The sequence below is a fragment of the Rhinatrema bivittatum genome, chromosome 8 (assembly GCF_901001135.1).
Source record: "Rhinatrema bivittatum chromosome 8, aRhiBiv1.1, whole genome shotgun sequence".
Classification (NCBI taxonomy): Eukaryota; Metazoa; Chordata; class Amphibia; order Gymnophiona; family Rhinatrematidae; genus Rhinatrema; species Rhinatrema bivittatum.
The window spans coordinates 223,827,969-223,853,308 of NC_042622.1; the positions used below are offsets into that span (position 1 = coordinate 223,827,969).

At 46.4% G+C, this 25,340-nt stretch overlaps 1 protein-coding gene across 7 annotated transcripts in view; it reads left to right on the forward strand.

Moving 5' to 3' along the window:
- Positions 1–25,340, forward strand: part of FCHO1 (FCH domain only 1) — a 160,094-nt gene that overhangs the window by 76,129 nt on the left and 58,625 nt on the right. For all 7 annotated transcript variants that reach the window (XM_029613705.1, XM_029613710.1, XM_029613707.1 and 4 more), the window contains 4 exons: positions 1,332–1,356; positions 1,462–1,519; positions 16,208–16,386; positions 23,133–23,157. In XM_029613705.1, the coding sequence (XP_029469565.1) occupies positions 1,332–1,356; positions 1,462–1,519; positions 16,208–16,386; positions 23,133–23,157 (287 nt within the window). The remainder of the gene's footprint in view (positions 1–1,331; positions 1,357–1,461; positions 1,520–16,207; positions 16,387–23,132; positions 23,158–25,340) is intronic.

The window sequence follows — 25,340 nt, forward strand, 5'->3', positions numbered from 1 at the left end:
CAGGTGGCATTTTAGGCCGAGTGTCAGCTGGTGTCCCCCCCGGGAGATGTCGAGCAGCAGTCTGGTCTTCGCTTCACGCTTTCACCAAGCATTACCGTTTGGATGTGCGCACCCCAGAGGCGACTCCTTTTGGTGAGAGTGTGCTGAGAAGCGGGTCTTTCGGTTTCCCACCCGGAATAAGGGGTGCTTTGGTACATCCCGCTTGTCTGGACTGATCTGGGTATGTTCAGGAAAGGAAAATTGGTTCTTACCTGCTAATTTTTGTTCCTGTAATACCACAGATCAGTCCAGAGACCCACCCTGGTGATCTGTGCCGAAAGACTGATTGTTCTGCTGCTGCCCTTTTTTGGGATTTATAAGATGATTTCCAAAGATATGTTGCGATTGTTAACATGTGTTAGAATTTTCAGTGTTTTCTTTGGTTTGTGGCTATCCAGTTCAGGGGTATCCATCCCAGGTGGGCGGCTTCGCCCGATTGTTAAATTATCTTGACTTGGGTACAGGTCAGTACTGAGGGGACTGCGGGTGGCACAGTTATGTAGCAGTGCCCAAAGTTTTGTTCTCTGCCTCCATTTGCTGGTAGGAATGAATAAAACTCGCTTGTCTGGACTGATCTGTGATATTACAGGAACGAAAATTAGCAGATAAGGACTAATTTTCCTTTAACCATTTTGCCATACTTTCTAGCAGTCCAGAACTCCTTGTTGAGTTGGGCGAGTAAGGAGCTATGAATGTTTAAATACCTCATCCTAAGTTGCGTTTTCTGCTCTTTCCACTTTCAGTGATGTTTAGGGGTGTGTAATTTTTTTAAAGATTTTTTGGTTGCCTTGCCAGTGGTGTGACCTGTAATCTCTAGGCTCTACCTTGGCATCCATGGCCCCATCCTCTGTCAGTCGGTCGGTCTGTCTCTGCTCCACTTTCTAGGATGTGCAGGCAGAGTTTTGCTCCTGGCAGAATATGAACTTTTCTTATGTCATTCTTGGCCATTGAGGTTCTTGTGTGGTAGAGATCACACACACTGCATGCACCAGTCACTGGCCTTTCTAACAAGGATGAGTGAGAATTTCAAATGTATATGGGGAGTTAAGGTACATCATGGTACAGACACCCTTGATGACTTTATTCAGTGTCAGATCTGAATATCTGCAGATCTCTATGGGGAGTTTAAAGGAAGCAGAGGTGCTGCCTTGTGCTGTTTGTCCCAATTGACAGTGGATGTTTTTGAGGAGGATGAGGTGACCCAGCAAGCCTGCTCCACTGTGGACAGCCCATGGCAGGTTACATGAGGTCCCACCCTGTACCTGAACTCTTCTCTTGTTTGTTCTCTGCAGGGACTGCCCAGATGCAGACTCTGTGGTAAGTAGATTTCTCACTGGTTCGGCAATCTCTGTCCATCTCTGGAGCTGTGTAATGCTTTCCTTGGGGCATTGCCCCTTGTAACGGCCACTCCTTCTCTTCCAGAGCTGTCCTGAAGTGGATGAGGAAGGTTTTACCCTGAGGCCGGACGTTAATCATAGAGATATCCTTTCTTTGCTTAATTTGCTCATAAGAGCAATAATACATTACAAAAACGAAGGGGGTCTGAGAGGAAACTAACTGCATAAGCTGTATATGAGAAGTATTCAAGAGTAACTACAGCTACATACCTGGAACAATGATCTATCAGCACCTGTACTTTAAAGGATAGAATTTCTCAATCTTTCAGGGTTATGTTTTGTATCCTGCTATTTAAAAAGTAACCCCCATACGGCAGGTAAAAACTGCCTGCATGTATTTTAACCTTTTTACAAAGAGGGATTGAGTATGTATATTAAAGTTTCAAATATACAGACTTGTTCTCCATCACATAAGGCAAGCTGCAGTTCCCTGTACGTACCCGGATCAGTCCAGACTGTGGGTTATGCCTCCCCTCCAGCAGATGGAGACAGAGGGAAAAACTTGAAGGGCACCCCCTCTTAACCTGGTGTGCCACCTGCATCTCTTCAGTATTTCTCTGTCTCCAGCAGATGGAGGTGGTGCAAACCCTGCAGTCTTGCCCTGATTTTGAGGTTGACACAATCTTTTTTTTTTTTTTTTTTTTTTTTTTTTTAAGTACATTTATTTAAAAATCATGCAGGACAAACTATAACCACCCAGGGTATAGGCAGGTGCTGGTGAGACCATCCCCCCTGGTAGCAGGTGTGAAGAGCTGGGGGTTGGGGAACCCCGCAAGGCGCCTGGGGGGGATTGCCGGTAGTCCAGTTCCTTCCCCCTTTCTTACCTCAGCCCAGTTTGAAAAAAAAAAGGAAAACTAAGGGAGAAGCCTGTCAGCCTTCTCTGCAGTTCTTTCTGTAGCCTGCGGCGGCATACCTTTAAGGGCCAGGGTTATTTTTGGAAAGCTTTCTTTTAACAGCCGCTCGACTCCCTCCATAGACGTGTCTTCCCAGCGCCTTTCCATTCTCCCAGATGCCACATCCGTCCTGATGCATTGCCTATGGAGAGACTGCCGCCCGTCTCTCCCGTGCAGGTCTCTGCACCCGCTGTGTCTCCGGGAATGAAGGTAGCTCAATGGCAGGAGCGGGTAATAGGTCCCGGGCAGCAACGAAGAGACCTGCCCCTCAGAAGGCTCGGGCCGATCCGTTCCCGCTCAGCGCAGGAACGGCAGCCATTTTGAGGACCTTTGCAGACACGTGGAAAAGAGCAGTGGGGGGAGGGGATCTCCCGCCCGACTTGTCTCCAGTTCCAGGCAGTCCTGAGGATCTAGCAGATCTGGACCAGGACATCTCTGAGGGTGAGCCCGATCCCCTGGTGAAGGAGGGAGCTGCCTCAAACAACTTTACCCTCGATTTTGTGCTTTAATGCACAAAGCTTTTTTAGCGGCACAGAACCTACAAAGTGGGACTTTGCACTTGGGTCGTGCTGGTGGGCCCCCCAAAAGGTTCCCAAACGCCTGGACTCCCAACCGCCCCTATGCGTCACTAAGCTGCGGAACTCCTCGATTTCCCAAGGGACTGCTCTTCCAGACGCGGCTGCCGAGAGTGCTCCTGACCTGCTTGTGACTCCCTCGCTCTTGCCCGGCCTGGGGTCAGAGGAGGACCTGGGAAAGGCAACTCTAGATGGAGATGACCCGAAAGTTGCCCATCTGTTCCACTGGGAGGAGTTGGATCCTCTTATTCCGTGTGTCCTTTCTGAACTTGGGGTTGAGCTTCTCCAGGTAGTTCTGCCACAGGATTCTGTGGACCTGGTCCTGGCAGGGTTCTGGGCTCCTACGAAGGCTTTTCCCTTTCATCCTATGCTCCAGCAGCTGATGGTCCGGGAATGGGATGTGCCTGAGGCAGGCTTACGTGTGGATCAGGCTATGGACAAGCTTTATCCCTTGCCTGAGGAGTCTCTGGAGCTCTTGATCTCCAAAGGCGGATGCCTCGGTATTGGCCGTGACGAAGAGGACCACAATACCGGTCGCAGGGGTGGCGGCACTCAAAGAACTTCAAGATAGAAAGCTTGAAGTCCTACTGAAGCACATATTTGAGGTTTCGGCCCTGGGTATCCGAGCGGCCGTGTGCAAGTAGCTACGTGCTCCAGGCAAGCCTTCGCTGGGTGCAGCAGTTGTTAACGTCCAGCGATCTTCCTCCTGACGAGTATGCGCAGGTGGAGCGCTTGGCGGCATTGGTCGCATATGGGGCAGATGCCCTCTATGATCTTCTCCGTACTTCATCTCTCACTGTCATCCGCTGTGTCTGAGCGGAGAATCCTGTGGCTTTGCAACTGGGCAGCAGATGTCTCCTCCAAAGCACAGTTCCCTGTACGTACCCGGATCAGTCCAGACTCCTGGGTTTTGCCTCTCCTCCAGCAGATGGAGACAGAAGTTTTAATGGACTCCGTCCTATACCCCTGAGTTGCCACCTAGAGTCTGTCAGTATTTCTGTCTCCAGCAGAAGGTGGAGGTGCAAAACCTTTAGTCTGGGTTTGCTGTTAGGTTTTTAGTTTGATGGTATTTGTTCCTTTGGGAATCTTAAAAAAAAAAAAGAGAAGATATCTTTTTAAGCCTCCCAGGGGGTTGCTAGGTCCTGGTGGGACCATCCCCTCTGGTATCAGAGGGTTGGGAACCCTGTAACTACCTGCAGCTGAGGGTGATACTGGGGAGCCCGATTCACTCACCCTCTGAAGATCTGCACACAGGAAAAAACAACGCTGAGGTGATTTATTTAATTTCTGAGCCGGCCTAGCAGTCTTTCGGCCCTCCTTCCTTCTGATGCTGTTTTCACCATCCTTTTCAGTTCCTACGAGCACTCCCGGGGGTTTGTCTTGGTCGTGCTGGTTCTTTTTTCGGGCCCCGATCCTAATTTAGCTCGGGGATCATGCCGCATGGTGCGGCCTGTGGGCCAGAGTTTGTACCGGGTTCTTGTCGGGAGGGGAAGGCTCTTCGGGGAAGCCGATTCCAGCGAAATCGCATCGCAGCAGCTCTAGAGCACGCAGGGACCCTAGGAGGGCAGAATTGCTGCGGCAGCCTCAGGACCCTTTTCTCCTCAGTGCAGGTACTGAAGCCTTTCTGCAAACGTTCAGGGAGCAGGAGAAGGCTGCCCTGGGGGAGGGGAGCTCCCCGCCACCTCTTTCGCCATGTCCTGCTCCCCCTGGGAAGGGGGGGGAGGCGACTTGCAGGCAGCGCAGATCTCTTCCTCAGGGGAGGAACGGGGGAAGGACTCTGAGTCTTCCTCGTTCTCAGACGATTTTGTTTTGTTGCTGCATAAAGCCTTCAAAGCACGGAAAGCAGCAAAGAGCCAGGGTACTAAGGTACCCAGTGAGGTCCTGGCATCGCTGGGGACTGGGACAAGAGACTCATCACTCCACAAGCATACCAAATCATACTGTGGCGCAGAAGCCCCCAAGGCCAAACGACCTCTCTGGTTCCTTTCCGGTCAGGTGGACAGTTCAGATACGGACGGTGCAGATGAAGGGGAGTCTCCTCCGCAAGCCCCTGGTGAGGGACCGGATGCGGATCAGGATCACCAGCTCCAGCTGGCCAAGCCAGTGGGTGTGCCTTTAGTGGAGAGCGATGAGCCCAAAGTGGTCCACCTGTTCAGAAGGGATAAACTAGGTCCACTTATCCCGGCCATTCTGGAGGAGCTAGGCATTGAGATTCCTCCAGAATGGCTTGGGGCTATGGGTCCAGTGATGGTGGGGCTCAGGGGTCCAGCTCGATCCTTTCCGTTTCATATGTCTGTTACGGATATTTTGTTTAAGGAATGGGACACTCCGGACCTTGGTTTAAAGGTAAGTCGGGCTATGGACAAGTTGTACCCACTTCTGGAGGAAGAGCTGGACCTCCTTAAGGTCCCTAACGTGGATGCCGCGGTCTCAGCAGTGACCAAGAAAACCACCATCCCGGTAACAGGAGCCACTGCCCTGAAGGATTTGCAGGATCACAAATTGGAGTTGCAACTTTAAAATGTTTTAGGTTTCCGCCCTAGGAGTCCGGGCCGCTATGTGCAGCAGTTTTACGCTACGAGCCAGTATCCGCTGGGTGCAGGATTTGCAAGCAGCATCCCTTTCTGCGAATGAGGCGGTGCAAGCGGGGCGGGTTGTCAATCAAGCCAAGAGCAATCTCTTCCTGTCACAGACGATGGACTTCATGGGGGCCCGGTTCGATACCAGGGTAGGGAAGGTGTTTCTTCTGCTGGACCGAATAGCCAAATTGATAGAGCAGGTTCATCACTTTTTGTCTCTCCATGTCCCCAAAGCCTGGGACTATCTGCAGGTCCTCTGTCCATGGTGTCCAGCTTGGAGTTGGTTCCTTGGGCTTTTGCTCATATGAGACCATTACAAATGTTGCTTTCCCATTAGGATCCGAAATCGGAGGAATTCCAGTTCCCCCTACCTCTCACCGATCCCGCCAGATCCAGTCTTGGCTGGTGGCTTTTCCCGGACAACTTAACTTGCAGAGTGGACTTCGAAGTTCCGAATTGGATCGTAGTGACCATGGATGCCAGTCTCTCCGGCTGGGAAGCAGTCTGTCAGTCCTGCTCAGTCCAGGGCCGGTGGTCGACAGAGGAGACTAGCTGGTCGACCAATCACCTGGAGACCAAAGCAGTTCGATTGGCGCTGCGGCACTTTCTTCCACTGCTACTCAATCGGGCGGTCCAAGTCCTGTCCGACAATGCGACAACAGTAGCCTACATCAACCATCAAGGTGGCACCAAAAGTCTAGCGGTGGCCGTGAAGCAGAGCAACTCATGGCTTGGGCGGAGAAACATCTTGCCCTGCTTGCGGCATCTCACATTGCCGGAACAGACAACATACAGGTGGATTTCTTGAGTTGGAAGCGGATAGATCCAGGAGAGTGGGAGCTTTCAGTCCAAGCAATGGATCTCATCTTGCGCAGATGGGGGTCGCCACACATGGACTTAATGGCGACACAAGGAAATGCCAAAGCTCCTCACGTCTTCAGTCGCAGAAGGGATCATTGCGCAGAGGGAGTCGATGTGCTGGTGTTTCTGTGGCCAACCTCAGTTCTACTCTGTTTTCCCTCCCTGGCCTCTGATCGGCAAAGTTCTATGCAGGATAGAGGTTCATCCAGGGAAAGTAATTCTGGTTGCTCCAGAGTGGCCACGATGTCCGTGGTTTGCGGATCTATTCCATCTTGTGGTGGACAGACATCTTCCAAATCTGCTTCGTCAAGGCCCCTGCACATTCGCCCGCCACTGAAGTGGCCAGTGCCCCTGTGGAACCTCAACCTAGTTTTGAAGTTTCTAGCGGGACCCGCCTTCAGACCACTTCGAGGCCTGTCCCTCCATTTGTTAACCTTGAAGATGGTGTTCCTGCTGGCCGTATGCTCAGCACGCCGCATCTCAGAGCTACAAGCGCTGTCCTGCCGTGATCAGTTTCTCAGAATCACTCCAGAGGCTATCCATCTTCGCACGGTTCCTTCCTTCTTACCCAAAGTAGTCTCACACTTCCACCTCAACCAAACCATATCCTTGCCTACCACGGAAGGTTTGAAGAAGTCGGAAGAAGGTCGAATACTACGCCATCTCGACATCGGCAGGCTACTGTCCAGATATCTGGAAATGTCAGAAGCAGTACGAAAGACGGACCACCTGTTCGTCCTTCACAGCGGGAAGAAGCAAGGGGAAGCGGCCTCACGGGCAACCATCGCCCGCTGGATCAAAGAAGTTATCAAGGCAGCCTACGTAGAAGCGGGAAAACCACCACCTCTACGGGTCAAGGCTCACTCTACCAGAGCGCAAGCGGCCTCTTGGGCAGAAACTAGGATGCTGTCGCCTGCAGAGATATGTAAAGCGGTGACGTGGTCCTCCCTTCATACCTTCTCCAGATTCTACCGTCTGGACGTCCAGGCCAGGGAGGACACAGCATTTGTGAGGGCAATCCTGAACGGACCTCGGGCAGCCTCCCACCCAGTCCGGGAGTAGCTTTTGTACATCCCACTTGTTTTGAGTCCATCTGCTACACGCTAGGAAATGTAGAGATTACTTACCTGATAATCTCGTTTTCCTTAGTGTATGCAGATGGACTCAGCATCCCGCCCGGCTGCCGGCATACATGGGGATTCACCGACTCACGGTAAGCCATGTTTTCTTATGATAGGGCATCCACCCTGCCGGGTGGATGCCCATCCATGCCTTCCGGTTGAGAACACTGGCGGTCTCCAGCTGCTATCAATCGGTCAGGGTAATCCTGTTCATTTAATCGATCGGTCAGTTACACATATATCCATAAAGCTTTTGCAAGGAAGATTACTGAATTGCTGCACTTCCTGCGGGGGTATATGTACCCGTGCTGACGTCAGATCCGTCTCCAACTGCTAGCACGAGCACACTATACCCACTTGTTTTGAGTCCATCTGCATACACTAAGGAAAACGAGATTATCAGGTAAGTAATCTCTACATTACTACTTACCTGATAATTTTGTTTTCCTTAGTGTAGATAGATGGACTCAGTTGCCCTCTTGTGGGGCTGCATGTTGGAGGGGATTACTGGTAAGTGTTCATCCAGTCCCTAGATGGGGGTACATACATTCATTGCTTGAGTACAGTATTGCTTGTTGAGTATGATAATGACTGACTGTTTTAATCAAGTTTTTTGCTAGTCTATCTACAGTTGGCTTTTGAAAAGAATACTGCCAGGCTGGGGTCACTGATGACAGCTTTGTTCTATCTCTATCTGCTGGCAGAGGAGCATAACCCCCACTGGTCCTGAGTTCATCTGTTTACACTAAGGAAAAAGGAAATTATCAGGTAAGTAGTAATTTCTCCATGGAATATTGATGAGCTGTCTGTTAAGTCATCATCCAGTCTCCCTAGTTTCAATATACTTTTTAGAATTAGTTTGCGAAATGCCTCAACCTGCAGATTGTGGAAGGCCCTGGAGGAGTAACCCTGGATTTGAGTCTGAAAGGAATATTGCAAGACACGGAATCTTGGATTGATTGCAAAAAAAAAGAGAAACTTTAGCTGCAAATTCTTGATGAATTTTAAAACATTTTATTTTTACACAACTTTACCACTAAAGCGCTGAAAGAATTTAAAAGGCTTATCTAGTTTTAAAAGGGTCCTGTTTGGGGATAGGAATGAAAGAAGGAACCCTACCTACAACTTTGACCTGATTAGAGGCAGGCAGGAAGAACTTAGGAAGATTTCCTATTGGAGCAGCCCCCCTCGATCTGCTTGCTGGGGGTGTGTGTAAATATCAATAGTACCCGAATATAATCCGCTTCGAAGTGTCTGAAAGGCAGAATATAAATCAAATAAATGTCCTGGATTGAAAAAGTCCGACCTCAGGTCTGCCCCTGTTGGACTAATAAGGACCAAATCTTTGGCCTGTGTTTAACGTAGAACCTGCTGGTCTACAAGAGCCATCACTAGAATGCACATCAGCTGATAATTCAGAGTCAAAGGGAGCCTTTTCTACTCTAAAACTATCATTGATAAGAGCCTCTCTCATGATTTCAAATCACTGATAAATTTATCAAGTTGTACATTTCCTGAGCTTGACAGAAAACATTTCTGTGGCTTCTCAAGTACTCCTGTGAGCAGATCTCAGATGAATCTTTTGCAACAGTGAATTTTCCCAAGTTCTCCATGCCTGCCTCTTATCAGATTCAGGTTCTGAGTGGGGCTACCTCTTTCACTCCTGTCCCCATGTATGACCCTTTTCAAACTAGACAAGTCCTTTTAATTTGTTCCGTGCCTTTTTTTTTTAGTGGTAAAGATGTGTAAAAATAAAACATGTGTTCAGATTCATCAGGAATTTGCAGCCAATGTTCTGTGTGGGGGGGGGGGGGGGTTGCAGTCGCACCCAGATACCTTGCCTTGCAATATTCCTTTCAGGGTTACTCCTCCAGGGCCTTCTGATGTGCAGATTGAGGCATTTCCCAAACTCATTCTAATGTATACTGAAACCATGGAGACCAGTTGGTAACTTTTAACAGAGAGCTCACCAGTAATCCATCCAGTTCCAGGAAACCAGCAGAGAGACATGTGGGGCCTGTTGTAAGTCAGGACTGGGACAAGTGCACGCAGGAGACTCTGAAGCAGCTCTGAAGACAATTTTCAAAAAGATCTAGCTGGAAAGGTCAAACCCCCCCCCTTCCTCTTGGTGAGTAGATTCAGCTATGGCAAAAATGCCCCATCCCACAAGTGGAGATGGAGCAGGGGCAGGGAAATATGGGCCTAAGTTTTGTTTGCTTGGTTTTTTTTGTTGGGTTTTTTTTTATTTGAAACTTTTATTGAATGTAGTCAAACAATGATACAAAGTCAAAGTATGTTAAGACACCTATAATATCCAATAAGGAAAAGAAAATCCCCCTCCCACCCACCCCATATCTAATGTCTCATACATAATGCAATACAATGGTGCTAGACATGTCAGGAGACACAGTATACAGCATCTTACATAAACACAAGGAAACCTGCAGAGTCGTCAGAGCTGGCAAAATCGCTGTTGATACTTACTAATATGTGGGGTTGGTAATTCATCAAAACATAATGAGCATCAGAAATGTTCTCCACTCCCAAAAGTCTTGAGAGCCAATCAGTAATATGACACTAAAATGATACCACCGCCCCACATTGCCACCCAAATTTGGATTAAAGTACCCAGTTTCCCCACATTTCCTCCATCATTGATCACTTGCGGTGTGAGAAAAACGGTGTAGTTTAACAGGGGTGAGATGTCGGCGAATCAGCAATTTGTAGTAATTTTCCTGCAAGGAGACAGCTATGATACATTTACTAATACATAAATAGACAGAATCCCAATTCTCTGGACTTACATCAACCCCCAAGTCTTTTTCCCATGCTCTGAAATGTGAGAATGTAACTGAAGGGCACCCATTAAGAAGGCAATATATCTTAGAAATCAAGCCTTTTATCTTGTCAACGTGCGTGCAATAATTTTCAAACATAGACTTAATCTGTCTTAGACATAAATCTCTGGGTAACTATGAAGTGTCTAATTTGGGCATAATCTAAGAAACTCACTCTCTCCATATAAGTACTAGTGATGGTTTCAGGAAGAATATATGTGCCCTGAATAAGTAAATGTTCCACCCGAATTATACCTTGTGCCTTCCATGCCTCATATGCTGAAGGGGCAAACAGGTTGGAAAATGTGTATTATGAAACAAGTGAGTAAGATAATATGAATAGTTACCAACTAGTTTAGATTTCCATTGGGACCATACTTGTAATGTACTGTGCAATGCATAAGGGTAGCAGTTCAACCGGTGCCATGTACTACGATGCTGCAGGGGAGGGAAGACAGAAGCATTACCCCTATCATTGCTTGTTCCAGAAACACCCACTGTTTCAGAGGACATATGCTATAAAGATTGGGTATGGCTTGAAGTTTGGACGAAGCATAATACCATAATAAATTAGGTACCCCCTAAACCACCTCTCACTCTTGATTGGAACAAAAACACTTGAGAAACCCTGTGTGGACGCCTCCTCCAAATAAAATATCTTCTTCTGAGAGGACCATAAAATAGCAGCTGAGATAAAGGTAGGAAGGGTGAGAAACAGATATAAAAAACGAGGGAGAATGTTCTTTTTAACAACTGCTATACTGCCTAACCAGGAAAAATTTTCTTTACTCCACCTATCCAAAACCTTAGTAATGGTGTTTACCATGGGAACATAATTAAGATGGAATAAATTCGTAACAGTTACTCAAATTCCTGGATATTTAAGAGTTCGTTTTGCCCATTTAATTAGAAACGGTAGACTATTAAATTAACATTGATAAATCCGAAATTCTGAAAGTTGACTTTAAACCCAGAAACTGCACTAAACCTCCCCAATTTGGCCATTATCCCAGGCAGCGATTTAGACTGTTCTGTTAGTGTAAACATTATATCATCTGCCAAAAAACGAAAGCTTGAAGCAAACATTACCCAGATTAACCCCCACAATCTATTCTGACATACATAGTAGTTAAAGATTCCAAAAATAAAGCAAACAATAGTGAGGATAAAGGATAGTCCTACCTTGTTCCCTTCCTAATCCCAAAACAATCCCCATAAACCCCCATCTGGCTTTCAGCGATTCATAAAGTTTCCTTAACAATGAAGAAAATAAGGACCAAAGTGCACTTTTTCTAATGTCTTTAACAAAAAAGCCCAATGCACCATGTCAAATGCTTTCTCAGTATTGACAGACAATAACACAGTAGAAATGTTCCTTTCTGACCCACCACGGAATATCTACAATTTGTGGACATTATATGCTGCTAATCTATGAGGAATAAATCCCACCTGATCATTGTGGACTAGTATAAGCATGATATTAGTCAAACGTACAGCCAGTACCTGTGCTGGTATCTTGAGATCTAAAATAAAGAAATTGGCCTATAAGATCCTCAGAGTGGGGTCTCTGCCTGGTTTTGCCAGAAATCCCAGCAACATTTGAATGAGCTGCAAAGGAACTCCTTCCCAAATAAAATTAAAATATCAGTCGGTGGGGACACCACAATATGAGAAAATCTTTTGTAATATCCACTGGAGAACCCATCTAGCCCCGGTAATTTGCCCACTTTTAAAGTGGTAGTCACGTGTAAAACCTCAATAGAGCTAATTGGGCTATCCACATATTGGTCAGGGGTAAGGGAAGGCAAGGATACAGAATGAAGATAGCTGATATCCCTGTCTAATATCCCATCTTCAGAGCTATACAGCAAAGCATAACATTTGGAGAAACAATCCTTAATTGTCTGCAGATTTAGTAGCTACTTCCTAGTTGGCAGTCTTAATTTTTGCAATAGAACTCTTGAGTATGAAAGGCCTTCAGTTGTCTGGCCAAATATCGACTGGCCTTGTTTCCTCCCTCAAAGTACACTTGTTTAGTGATCTCAAGCTGATGAACCAAGCGTTCATTATCTATAATGCAGTTCTGATCAAGCTAGAGACAATTGCTTAAAAACAGCCTTAGAATGATTCTGCATGTATTTATGGGAAAATTGGGCAATTTTGGCCATTAATGCAGACCGCTTAAGCTCCCTTGTCTGTCTTGCAATGTGCAGCATGTGATATCAAAAGACCCCACATAACTGCCTTCGAGCATTCCCATACCATTGCCTGTAAAGTGGAAGAAGTATGTAATAATAAAAATAAATAAATAAAAAATACTCTTGAAGCCGTTCTTCCAAGGATTTAGAAAAATGCTCATCTCTTAAGTCTTTCATTCAGTTGCCAGAAACATTGACCACTATCCAAATCCTGGAAGAAAATATCTAGTCAAATAGGCGCTTGGTCTGACCAAGTGATATTACCAATACCCGCCCCCATAACTTGGTTCTGTAATTTATCAACCAAAATATAGTCAATACGGGAGTAGGTCCCATGTGACGAGGAGAAAAAAGTGTATATACAAGATTTAGGTTACTTCTGCCTCCAACTATCCACCAAATCCTACTGACACATCTGAGACAATTTTACTTAACCCAAGAGCTGCAGAGGATGTTTGAGAAGAATTGTCCACAAGTGGATTACGAACAAAATTAACATCCCCCTCCCAATATTGACCAAACCTTCAGCATTAGCCAGTAAAAGGTCATCCAGCAATCTTAATAAGGACCGCTGGTCAGTGTTAAGCGCATATAAATTAAGGAAGGTAAAGATATCCTTGCCCACTCTAATTTTTACCAAACTATAACTACCTTGGGGATCAGGTAGCTGAAGCAACAATTCATGTGTGAAAAAACGGGAAAATAGAATGCCTACTCCAGCATATCAGGTCCCCCCGGATGCTGGCTGCAAGAAATACATGCGAGTAATATTTTAAAGACAGAAGACTCATGCCGTTTTCGCAAATGAGTTTCCTGCAGAAACACAATAATGGCCTGGTAATAAGCCACTTCTGTGAAAGGAGCTGGTGCTTCTGGTATGAGTTTAGGCCCTTGACTTTAAGTGAAAGTAGCCTGGTTGTCATAATGACATAAGAAAATTTAAAAATGTACCATGCTACCAGATCCCACATGAAACCATATATGCCTGTCTCCTCTATGTATGTGCAATATAGAATTATGCGTAAGAAAAAAACACACACCCCCCTCCCCTGAATTCCCCCCTTCCCAAATTTATCTCCCTGACCTCCTGGGTAGATTCCACCTTCCCTTAGGGGGCATCGCTGTGAGACCAGGAAAGAGTTGCCTCAGGCTGCCCCCTGATTTAACAAGAAACAGTGAGAAAAAGTAAAAGCAGATCAATAGCCATCGCTTAAACATAGAAAGTAATAATTCAACAGCATATAGCATGAACCTGGTCCAACAATAATGAAGTTCATCACCATGGCTATGTTAACTAATCCCTGATGTTACACAGCTGTTAAGTTTCACACCAACAGAGAAAAATATCTCTCATCCTTGATCAGACAGGACTGACCGAGAGTCCTTGGATTGGCATCGCAGCCGCCATCCTCCCTTGCCAGTATGCTACCAACAGGGAAATGCACCTGCCTTTGGGGCACTGGACGCCATTTTAGGAACATTGAAAGAGACTGGTAAATCCACTTGCTTGAAGGCCTCAGCTGCATCCGACACTGTTTTCACCTGAAATGAAACTCCTTTGATAGCAAACTGAAGCCCAAAAGGAAATGTCCGCTGAAACTGAATGAGCTTCTCTTACAGCCTGGATCACCTCTTGAAGCTCAAAACGCTTGTGCAGTATGGATGGAGCAGGATTATTAAAGATGGCAATTGCATGTCCTTCCTAGCACAAATCGGGCTGCTTTCTGGCTAGATCATAAATTTGTCTTTTGGAGAAAGCTGTGTAGGCATAGTATATCTCTAGCTCAATTATTTAATTTAGAGCCAAGAGTCCTTTGTGCACACGCAATTCGAACTGCAGAGGGGGATTCTCCTGATGCAAAAGCAGCGAGTATGAAGGTACAAACATTTTCAGCAACAGCTCCGGCATCACTGTAGGTCTTGTTCTCCGGTATGCCTCGAATCCTGAGGTTACACTGTCGTGAGCGGTTTTCTAAATCTAATTTTTCAGCCAGAAGAGCGCATTCCGTTTGAGTTGCTGTTTGTTGCACCACTAATATAGCCATGGCGGCCGACTGGCTTTGCACTCGTGTCCAGTTCATCTACCCGGGATTCGAGAGCAGCCATATCTTCTCTCACCTCCAAGATAGAGGCTAAAAGATCCATTTTATGTTTCATGTCTGCCCTTAATTTGAACCATCCTGGCAATTCAGAGATCTCGGGGCCAGTGGAAGTTGCCAAAGCAACACCAGCTAAATCTCATCCCTCTGATTCCGCTGCGGCCTGGCCACCCTCTTCCACTGAAACTTCAGAGGTTTGTTTATTATATTAAAATTATTTCAGGTCGGCTGTTCTACATTTCACCGCCGTCTGGGTAGGTAGAGAAGTACAAAAAATATATACTCACCAGGAACATCACACTAAAAGAGCAAAAAAGCGACGTTTTAAGTAATCTGGGTGGGGGAGCTCCTTGTTCATGCATCCATCCTGCTCAACTGCGTTACAGCGCCCCCCCCCCCCCCCTAAGTGTTTGTTTTTTTGGGGTTTTTTTTTAAAATCTACGTATGTTTTAAGCATACAGCTGGACCCACGTGGTTCATAGATGTTTACATTCTGGGATACTGAAGCCTTTCTTAGGGCATTTGCAGCTGCAACCTTTATGTACCTAGTAGTGCTCTTCTCCACAAGGTCTGTTGGCTGCCCTTTGCTGACAGTAGTGTCCCTTGTTCTGTGAGGAAGCAGGCCTTTATGTACACCCAATACCTTGGAACCTGCTGCCAGTGGAGTCGCATAAAGAAGCTAATTTTTTTAACATTCAGGAAGAAGCTTAAAAGCTAGATTTATGCAGAAGTCTTTTGAGCTATGCTGAAGTGTCATAAATAGGTCATTTTTATATAGAATGGGAGTTGGATGTATTGTGTTATAATTGGTTAAGGTTGAGGGGGGTATTAGAATATAAACCAATCTTTCTGTATATGTTGGAGCACAGCTGGATGCGTGTGTGTGTGTATGCTCTGCTTTGTTTCTGGTAGAAGCAAATGGTGGACTGTCACATTTTTATAAACCAGGTCCATACTATATGAGCAGCTTCTCTGTGAAAATTACCCATAATGTATGTGGGTATGTTGGGACCCTGCACCTATGCAAATTACTCAAAATTAACCCCTTGAATGGTGGAGTTTTTCATGAGCCCCCCCCCTAGAGTATGATCCCTCTCTTCTGCATATTGAGCCATGTATGCTGCTTAAGGAGCAGTGATGATTCTGCCACTGGTATTTCCTTTTTTCCTCTCTCATTTTGTCGTTTTATGTAGAAAGTCTGTGGGTGCACAAGCTGATTAAAATCTTTTTTACTGGACTAATTCACTACATATGCAATTGGCTTTCATGAGCTCTGCTCACTTTGTCAGGTTACTGCAGTATGAGCCTCCAATGAAAAGATCACAACTCCAACATGAATCACAGATGTATAAAGTTAGTCAAAATTGAATTTTATTTTTAATTAAATTACATTTATTCTCATTTCCAAATAGCTCATTGTAATGTTTGATTGTTGTTTCCATGTATCCTGAATCCCCCTGGCCTAATATGACCGCTTGAGGACTTTATTCTTTTTATGGGGGCCTGGTGACACCTAGTGGCCAATCAGGGAATTGCATGTCCCTCACTCCTTGAATGCATCTGAGGTGTTCCTTCCTTAGAGGAGTCAAATTCTTAACTGCTGAGCACAGGAGCCCGAGAACCACTTCTGCTCCTCCAGTGACTCGGACTTTGATGATGAGGAGCCACGCAGGTTTCGGATTCAGATAAAACCAATCCAGCCCCGTGATGAGACCTGTAACCCAGAGGCAGCTGTGGAGCAGCTGAGGATCACTGTCGGGAGCCTGATCCTGCCTCCCAGCAACACGGTAAGGAGCCATGCAGGGGAATATGCTAAGAATATAAAGTGCCATGCTGGGTCTGACCAAGGTCCATTGAGCCTAGCATCCTGTACATAAGAAGTACTGTCATGTAATGCCTCAGCGTTACCCTAATACCTATTGAGTTAATACTCTGTGACTACTTGGATAATCCTGCCAAGCACTGCACCCATGTATGTGCTCTTACACTGGCAACCTATTACCACTTTGGTTCCTGCTTGTCTCTGGGCAAGTACACCATTCACAAGCTATCCCCTAGTGATTTTTAGGGACACTGGGAACCCATACAACCCAAGGGTCACACAGTTCTAAAAAATTGATCCACAGACCAAATACAATACTGAGATTGTTAATCAGTCCAAGACATAGGTAACAAATTAATAACTTTATTAACAAAAAGTAAAAACCATGAACAAAACAAACTAATCTGAAATGGGTAAAACAGCAAAACCTAGCTAAATGTTTTCTACTATACTTGCCTAGTGCTTGGGAGATCAGGAAAAAACCCAGTCCATGTGAGTTGAACAGGGCCTCAGCACAGAGGTCTGCTCTTTTTGTACTCCATGCAGAAACTAGAGTTTTACAGTATTGCCAGGTAGTTATGAAAGAATAAATGCACTTTGCTGAAAAAACAAGCCCAAAACATGCAAAATTTAAACTACTTTTATTAGAAAGTATTTATACACAGAAAACACTTTACACTCACAAGTTGTTTTTTTTTTTGTTTTGTTTTGTTTTTTTTAATGGAGGAAAAAATTGTCATCCCTCTCACAATTAACTAAAAAAGCTGGCAATGACAAAAACCAGAACTACTTTATCCTCTGTATTGTCAGCATTGTCACAATACATATTTTCATTGAAACGCTTAGGAAAATTACTGGCTGGCATGAAGTTGGTACAGCAGGTACCCTGGCATCTTGTTCCATAACGCGCTTGCAATATTGCTGAAAGAGTTGCATCGGCCTTCACAATATCACTCAAAAAATATTAAACAGAACAAATCTTTAAAGAACTCCACTTCCGTTCATACCCCAGATCAGTCCAAACAAGTGGGATTTGCATCACTACCAGCAGACGGAGACAGAGAGAATAAACATTTTCAGGCACTGCTACTTCACCGAGAATGCCACCTGCAGTCCCTCAGCATTTCTCTCTTCAGCAGATGGTAGAGGTGCAAACCTGCAGTCTGAACTTAGTTTAAAAAAAATAAATTGTGACCATGAAGACTACCATTCCCATTGCAGGATTAATGGCTCTAAAAGATGTCCAGGACCGGAAGCTAGAAATCTTGCTGAAGAGACTGTTTGAGGTCTCGGCTCTGAGCCTTAGAGCTGTGGTGTGCTAGCCTAATGCAGAGAGCTTGTTTGTGCTGGGTGCAGGAGAAGACATTGGGGAAACTCTGCGGATTCCAACCAGGAGACTCTGTGGGAGGCAGGGGGTGGTCTGTGGCGGATGCCCTGTATATGATTCGGATGTCAGCCAGGAATATGGTGTCCGAGGTAGCCACTCGAAGTCTCCTGTGTTTTTCAGATTTTTTAAATTCTGCTTTTCAGCACTTCAAAGCAGATTATATTCGGGTACTGTAACAGGTCAGCGGATGTTTGGTCAAAAGCGCAGCTTTGCAATCTCCCCTTCAAAGGAAAGTTGTTCGGGGAGAATCTGGAGAAGGTGATGAAGCATTTGGAGGAATCTAAAGGGAACAAATTGCCCGAAAATGATAAAGTGAGCAAGAAGACCTTTCCACTGCGCGCTCGCTTTTCGGGAGATGAGATTTTGCTCCAGCAGGAGTTCTTCCCGGATCCACGCAGAAGCAGAGCTCAGGAAGGCAGTATTCCTTTTGAGGGACACAGACTGGCCAGAGATAGCTCCGGATAGGATTCTGGAGATGCTAAGTTCGTCCAATGAAGGCGGGCTGGTCCACTTCTCCCTGGAAGCTGTTGGAGGAAGGTTGTCCCATTTTTATAAGGAGTGAACTAGTTACTTCCAATCAGTGGGCTCCGGAAGTGATAAGGGATGATTACACCTTAGAATTTTCGTGCTCCATCAAAGAAGCCTTTGTGATGTGCCATTGCTTTTCGCCCATCAAGTGGGTGGCGGTGCAGGAACGTTGCTAAGGCTGCAGCACATGGAAGCCATCGACCCAGTTCCTCGGGGAGAGCAAGGTCAAGGAAGGTATTTGGTTTACATTGTGGTTCCCAAGAAGGGAGGGTTCCTTTTGGCCCATTCTAGATCTGCAATAGGTCAATGCAGCCTTGTGGGTGCCACGCTTTCATATGGAGATACTGTGAATGGTGACTGCAGCGGTGCGCAATGGGGAGTTTCTCGCATCCTTGGATTGAATGGAGGTATATCTGCACATTACCATCTGAGCAGACCATCGAACGTTTCTACTCTTCACGGTGCTAGAACATTTTCAGTTCAAGTGCTTCCCTTCGGCTGGTGACTGCACCAAGAATGTTCACGAAGGTGGTGGTGGTGGTGGCAGCGGCCCTCAGAAGGGATGAGATATTAGTGAATCCATTCCTGGATGATTGGCTCATTCGGGCAAAGCCAGAGATGGAGTGTCACTGTTTCATTCGAGTTAGGGAGCTTCTAAGGTCCCTGGGCTGAGTGATAAACCCTGGCGAAGGGCCACCTGGAGCCGTCTCAGTCTCCAGAATATCTGGAGGCACGATTTGACACCTAGTTAGGCAAGGTCTTTCTTACCCCAGAGAGGGTGGTCAAGATGCAGTTGCAAGTGGTTCGGCTGCTGGATCTGTTAGTTCAAGAATTTGAGATTATTTGCAAATGCTAGGTTCCACGGTGTCTTCTGGAATTGGTGCAATGGCCTTTGCTCACATGCGAACTCTTTAGAAGGCACTCATGTCCCATTGGAATCTGTTGTTGGTGGAGTTTTAGCTATCGTTGCCGCTCCAGGAGGAATCCAGATCTAGTCTCGCGTGGTGGCTGTTGCGTCCCAGTTTAGACAAAGTGGATCTAGAGGTTCTGGACTGGGTAACTATGACCACAGATGCCAGCTTCACTGGTTGGAGTGGTTTGTCAGGGATAATAATAATAATAAAAAATAATAGATGACCCAAGGGCAGTGGTCGCCGGTGGAAGCATCCTGGTCAATCAACTGTCTGGAAACGAGATTGGTTCACAGGGTGTTGCTTGTCTTTCTTCCTTTGATTCAGGGGCGTGTGGTGAGTGTGTTCTCGGACAATGCAAAGACAGTGGCCTATATCAATCGGGGTGGAACGAAGAGTCAATGGTTCATGAGGTTCAGGAACTCTTTGCCTGGTAGAGCACCATCTAGCAATACTAGCAGCTTCGCACATGGCAAGTGTAGACAATGTGCAGGCGGATTATCTCAGCAAGCAACAGCTCGACCCGGGAGAATGGGAGCTGTCAGCAGAGGCCTTTGCCCTCATTTGGTGCAGGTGGGGGCGAGCCCCAGTTTGATCTTATGGCAACATGGAAGAATGCCAAGACGATCAGGTTTTTCAGCCGCCGGAGAGAGTTTGGCTCAAGGTATCAATGCTCCAGTTCAGCCGTGGCCAGTGAGACTTCTGCTGTATGTATTCCCCCCCCCCCCCAATCCCCCCCGTGGCTGCTCGTAGGTCGGGTGCCAAGCCACATCAAACATCATCCAGGAAGGGTGATCCTGGTAGCGCTGAAATGGCTGCACCATCCATTGTTTGTGGATCTGGTTCAGTTGGCAGTAGCAGGCCCCGTCCGGTTAAGCCACCTGAGGGAATTGCTACACCAAGGGCCCATCTTTTCGGAGCTGGTGGATAACTTCTGTCTAGTGGCCTGGCTTTTGAGAGGAGATGCTTCAGTGCCAGTGATTACTACTCTACTTCAGGCTAGAAGGTCTTCTACTACTTTGGCATATATCAGAGTCTCGAGAGTGTTAGTCTGGGTGTGGGGTTCATGACACTGATCCTTTGCAGGCAACTGTTGCCCAGGTTTTGGCCTTTTTGCAAGATGGCTTATCAAAGGGTTTAGCCTATAATTCTCTGAGTTCAGGTAGCAGCCTTGGACTATTTTCAAGGGGGGCTTCATCCTGATATAGTACGTTTTCTTAAAGGAGCAAAGTATTTGCATTCGTAGAATTGTCCACCTTGGAATCTTAATCTGGTTCTTCGAGTGTTGTGTGGGCCTCCTTTTGAACTATTAAGGGCATCTTTGGTGATTTGTTCGGCTAGGCAAATTTTGGAGCTACAAGTCTTTTTGTGCACCGATTCTTTTTTGTGGATTTTGGAGTCTCGTTGAGTGTGGTGCCTTCATTTTTGCCTTTCATCGTAGCCAGATGATTGCCAGGCTTTCCGTGCCTGACGTCTGATTCACCCCATGCAAAGAAGCTTCACCTTTTGGACGTGCATCTGGTCCTGTTGTGGTATCTCAAGCTGACAAATGATTTTTAGAGGCTGGACCATTTTTGTTTTATTCAATGGACCAAAGAAGGGTTACAAAGCAGCTAAGAGCATGATTGCAAGATGGTTGAAGGAGGCAATTATTTTGGCCTATATTTGTAAGGGTCAGTTGATCCCGGAATGGTTGAGGGCGTGTTATACTAAGTCGCAGGCAGCCTCCTGGGTGGAGTGTCAATTGGTTTCTCTGCAAGTGATTTGTCGAGCAGTGACTTGGTGGTTTTTGCACACTTTTACTAAACATTATTTGGATGTTAGGGCCCCGGAGGAGGCCACGTTTGAAAGTGTGCTGCGTGCGGATCTTTCAGGTTCCCACCCAGTGTAGGGGGGCTTGGGTACATCCCACTTGTCTGGACTGATCTGAGGGTATGAACAGGAAAGGAAAATTTTGGTTCTTACGTGCTAATTTTCCTTCCTAGAATACCACAGATCAGTCCAGACTCCCATCCCCTTACTACAAAAGACTTTACTGCTTATGGATATTATTGGTGATGACAGAACTTGAATGAGTGAGGCAGAATTTGAACAGAATTGTACATAGTTTAAGCTTTTTTGAGACTGGAAGTTTTTTCATTGCCCTAAGTTGAAGGTTCAGTTGTGTTGGGGGTCCCAACTTATTCCTCAGCTCGCTCTAGAGGAAGAAATCCTTGGAGTTTGGGGACATAGTCATCTTGGCTTGGGTACAGGTCAATACTAAGGGGACTGCAGGTGGCGCACTCTAAGTAGCAGTGCCTGAAAAGTTTATTCTGCCTCCATCTGCTGGTAGGGATGCAAAGCCCAATTGTCTGGACTGATCTGTGGTATTCCAGGAACGAAAATTAGCAGGTAAGATCCAATTTTCTTTTTATCACACTCCTCTTTTCAGTGTAGGTTCCATTTATCACTATTCACTGACATCTGACACTCAGCCAATTTCCTAGCCATTTCACCACCTTATAACTCATTCCCAGGCTTCTCAATTTATTCAGGAGTGTCCTGTGCGGGACCACATTATGTTATGAAAGGAATCTCTATCAGCAGAGAGGGCACCATTGGGCTGGAAGTAGCTGAACTGCTTTTTTCTGAGTATAAAATATTTTCCTGCTGGATTTTTTTTTTACCTGGTTTCATGCATGATGATTTTCTTCTTGGCCCAGACCTTTAGGTTTAATTTGCTTTTAATGCTGCAGTCGCAATCCCCATACTGAAAACTGGAGTAGGGGATTGGATGGAAGAGAGACAGGAAGTTGCTGCAGTAGCCAATAAGAGGTGACAGGAACAGCAGGGCACAAGTCCCACCCATCAAGCCCAAAAAAAATGAGTTGAAAAAAAATAAGCCCAATACTAAGCTACCCATGAAATTAAAAAAAAAAAAAAAGCAAATGGCTAAAAAAAGAAACCCAAACTTGTAAATAAGCAAGGTTGGCCACCTTCAGGGATAATTCTCTGAAGGGCCAGTCAGGGCCCACAGTACTAATACAGCTCTCTGACCAATGCCTTTCTGACTATTAATAGTTTTCTGGCCAACAGCACAATTTCCACAGGGATGCTGGGATATGTATGCTGTCAAGCCTCTGAAGTACAATGCAGAGAGAGGTCACATACTACCTGCAGCCAGCACAAAGGAAATGAACTCTCTGGGGACAATAGTCACAGCAAAACAATCGCAAAGCATGCAAAACCCCTGTTGAGGGGATATATGATAGAGTTTTATAAAATGAGTGGAGTGGCACGAGTAAACGTGAATTGGTGGCTGTTTATTCTTTCAAAGAGTACAAAGACTAGGACATACTAGGTGATATATTTAAAACTAATAAGAGAATATTTTTTTTACTCAGTGTATAAGTAAGCTCTGGAATTTATCAAAGGATGTGGTGAAAGCTTTTAATGTAGCTGCATTTAAAAACTGTTTGGACAGGTTCCTAGAGGAAAAGTCCATAAACCATTATTAAGGTAGAGTTGCAGAAATCTACTGCTTATTCTTGGAAGAAGCAGCTTGGAATCTGTCTACCCCTTTGGCTCCTGTCAGGTACTCGTGACCTGGCCATGATTGGGAACAGGATACTGGGCTTGATGGACCTTTGGTCTAATCTAGTATAGTAAATCTTATGTACCATGCTGGATCAGAGACCAGCATGGTCCATCGAGCCCAGCATCCTGTTTGACAGTGGTCAGTCTAGGTTGCCTGACAGATCCCAAAGAGTAGCTCACGTGAACACACACAGCATAAGTAAACTGCTTCTTGCCCACTCAACTTCCCACCTCTCTTCCCTGCACCAAGCTATGTTGAAACTGTATTTAACAGAAACTGATTATAATTCGTCTGTTTCTTTCCCACAGGCATCCATAAAGAGACATTCCTCAAGTAAGTCACTCTGCTATGAAGCGCAGTCTTATGCCGCCCTACTCCATCTTATGTGCATTTATGCTGCCCTTCCCCCATCACCCACAATATTATAAGATGTGTACTTACACTACCCACCCCCTCATCTTATGAGATGTACTGTTAAAGCTGTCCCACCATCTCATGAGATGTCCTCCAGCCCCCATTTTGAGACATGCTTCTATGATGTTTCCCCTGCCCCATCTTATGGGATGCACTGATACTGAATTGTTTTTCTGTTCTGGTAGCTTGGTGGTTTCAGAGTTTTCAGTGCTCGTTAGAGCCACTTGACGTAGCCACTTGGATTTTAAGTGCATTCTGAATTGATTCTAGCTGGCAAGGTTTAGAAATGAGCTGAAATCTAGCCAGCCAAAATCTGGGTGATCAGATTTTAGGCCTGGGTCAGGGTTCCTAAATTAGCTGTCCCCGGGACCACCCATATCTTGAGTAATGACACATTTTAAAAGACATTGATCTAGGCACCTGAATCTGATGTTCCCTGTACGTACCCGGATCAGTCCAGACACCTGGGTTTTGCCTTCCCTCCAGCAGATGGAGACAGAAGTTTTTTTTCAAACAACCCTGGCATATATACCAAGGTGCCACCCACAGTCCCTCAGTCTTACTCTGTCTCCAGCAGATGACAGAGGTGCAAGACCCACAGTCTCTTCTGTTTTCCTGGTTGCTGCAGGTTTGATAGTGCAGGAGTGTAGTCGGGGTTTGAGCTTTTGGTTAGCTGTTTCTTTAAAAAAAAAAAAAAAAAAAGTTTGAATTAGCTGTAAGTCCCGTCCCCATCAGTGGTTCTGTGAGCCTCCCAAGGGGTTGCTAGGTCCTAAGAGGACCCTCCCCTCTGGTTGAGGCCGCTGCTAAGGGTCGAGGACCCTGATCCTTCAGTTTACAGCAGCGCAGGGGTGATACCGGGGAGCCCGGCTCACTCACCCCCACAGGAGCAGGACCTGTTTTCCAGAACCGGGGACAGTGCATGGCAAATTGGTATAGCTTTTACAAAAAAAAATTTTTTAAAGCTGTCTTTATTTTTTCTTGTGCGTACCAGCTCTCCGAAACTTAGTAAGGGTTATCGGGTGGGGGGGGGGGGGGGCTGAGTGGCCGAATTTTCACTTTATTTCGCCGTTATGTTTCCTTTTTCTTTTCGGCGGGCCTGCGATGCTTCGGGGCTCTTCATGCCGCACATGCGGCTCGTCGCGCTCGCATTTGTCGAGGGACAGCCTCTGTTCTGATTGCATGCATGGGGACAAAGGATTCTCTGTTTCGCTCCGAGGGGGTCACGGTCGAGCTTCACGTTCCGCGGCGCGTACAGGGACGAGTGGCTTGTTGTCAGAACTCGTTCCCGCTAAGCGCAGGAACCAAAGCCATTTTGAGCACATTTCGGGAGGCACGCGGGTAGCGATGGGGGAAGGAATTTTACCCCCCTCGCTCTCTCCACAAGAGATTCCTGCCGGGGGGGGGGGGCGCTCCTACGGGTGCAGCCTCTCCCGTTCACAAGGAGAGCCCTGAGGGGGGCTACTGATTCCTTGCCAGAATCTTCCTTTTCCTCTGAATTTGTGTTATTGATGCACAAGGCCTTCAGAGAAAGAAAACTAGGAAAGAAGCAAGTCTCTGAGAAGCCTTTGCTGCCGCTGCACACCCAGGGGTCTAGGAAGAGGGACAGGTCATCGGGGGGGGTCCTGACCCAAATAGGGGTAAGAGGCCCTTACGATCCATACCGGTGGAGACTGATACAGACTCTACTTCTCAGGATGAGCAAGATCCGCTGGTTAAGCCCCCCAGGGGGGGCTGAGGGTGACGCGGATCCCCCACCAGTTTTAGGCAGGGGATCTCAGGCGATGGAAAGGGGATCATCCAAAGGTAGTTCGTCTCTTCAAGAAGGATGAGCTGTCTCCACATATTCCGGCCATCCTACAGGAGCTAGGCCTGGAGACGCCGCCGGGGGAGTCCCGGCTGGGAGCTATGAATCCTGTCTTATTAGGTCTCAGAGGTCCTACGGTTTCCTTCCAGTTTCATTTCTCAGCGACGGAGCTTCTGTTCCAAGAATGGGACACCCCAGATTTGGGATTAAAGGTGAGTAAGGCTATGGACAAGTTATATCCCCTTCTGGAGGACGCTTTAGAGCTGCTACATGTCCCTAAGGTGGATGCAGCAGTATC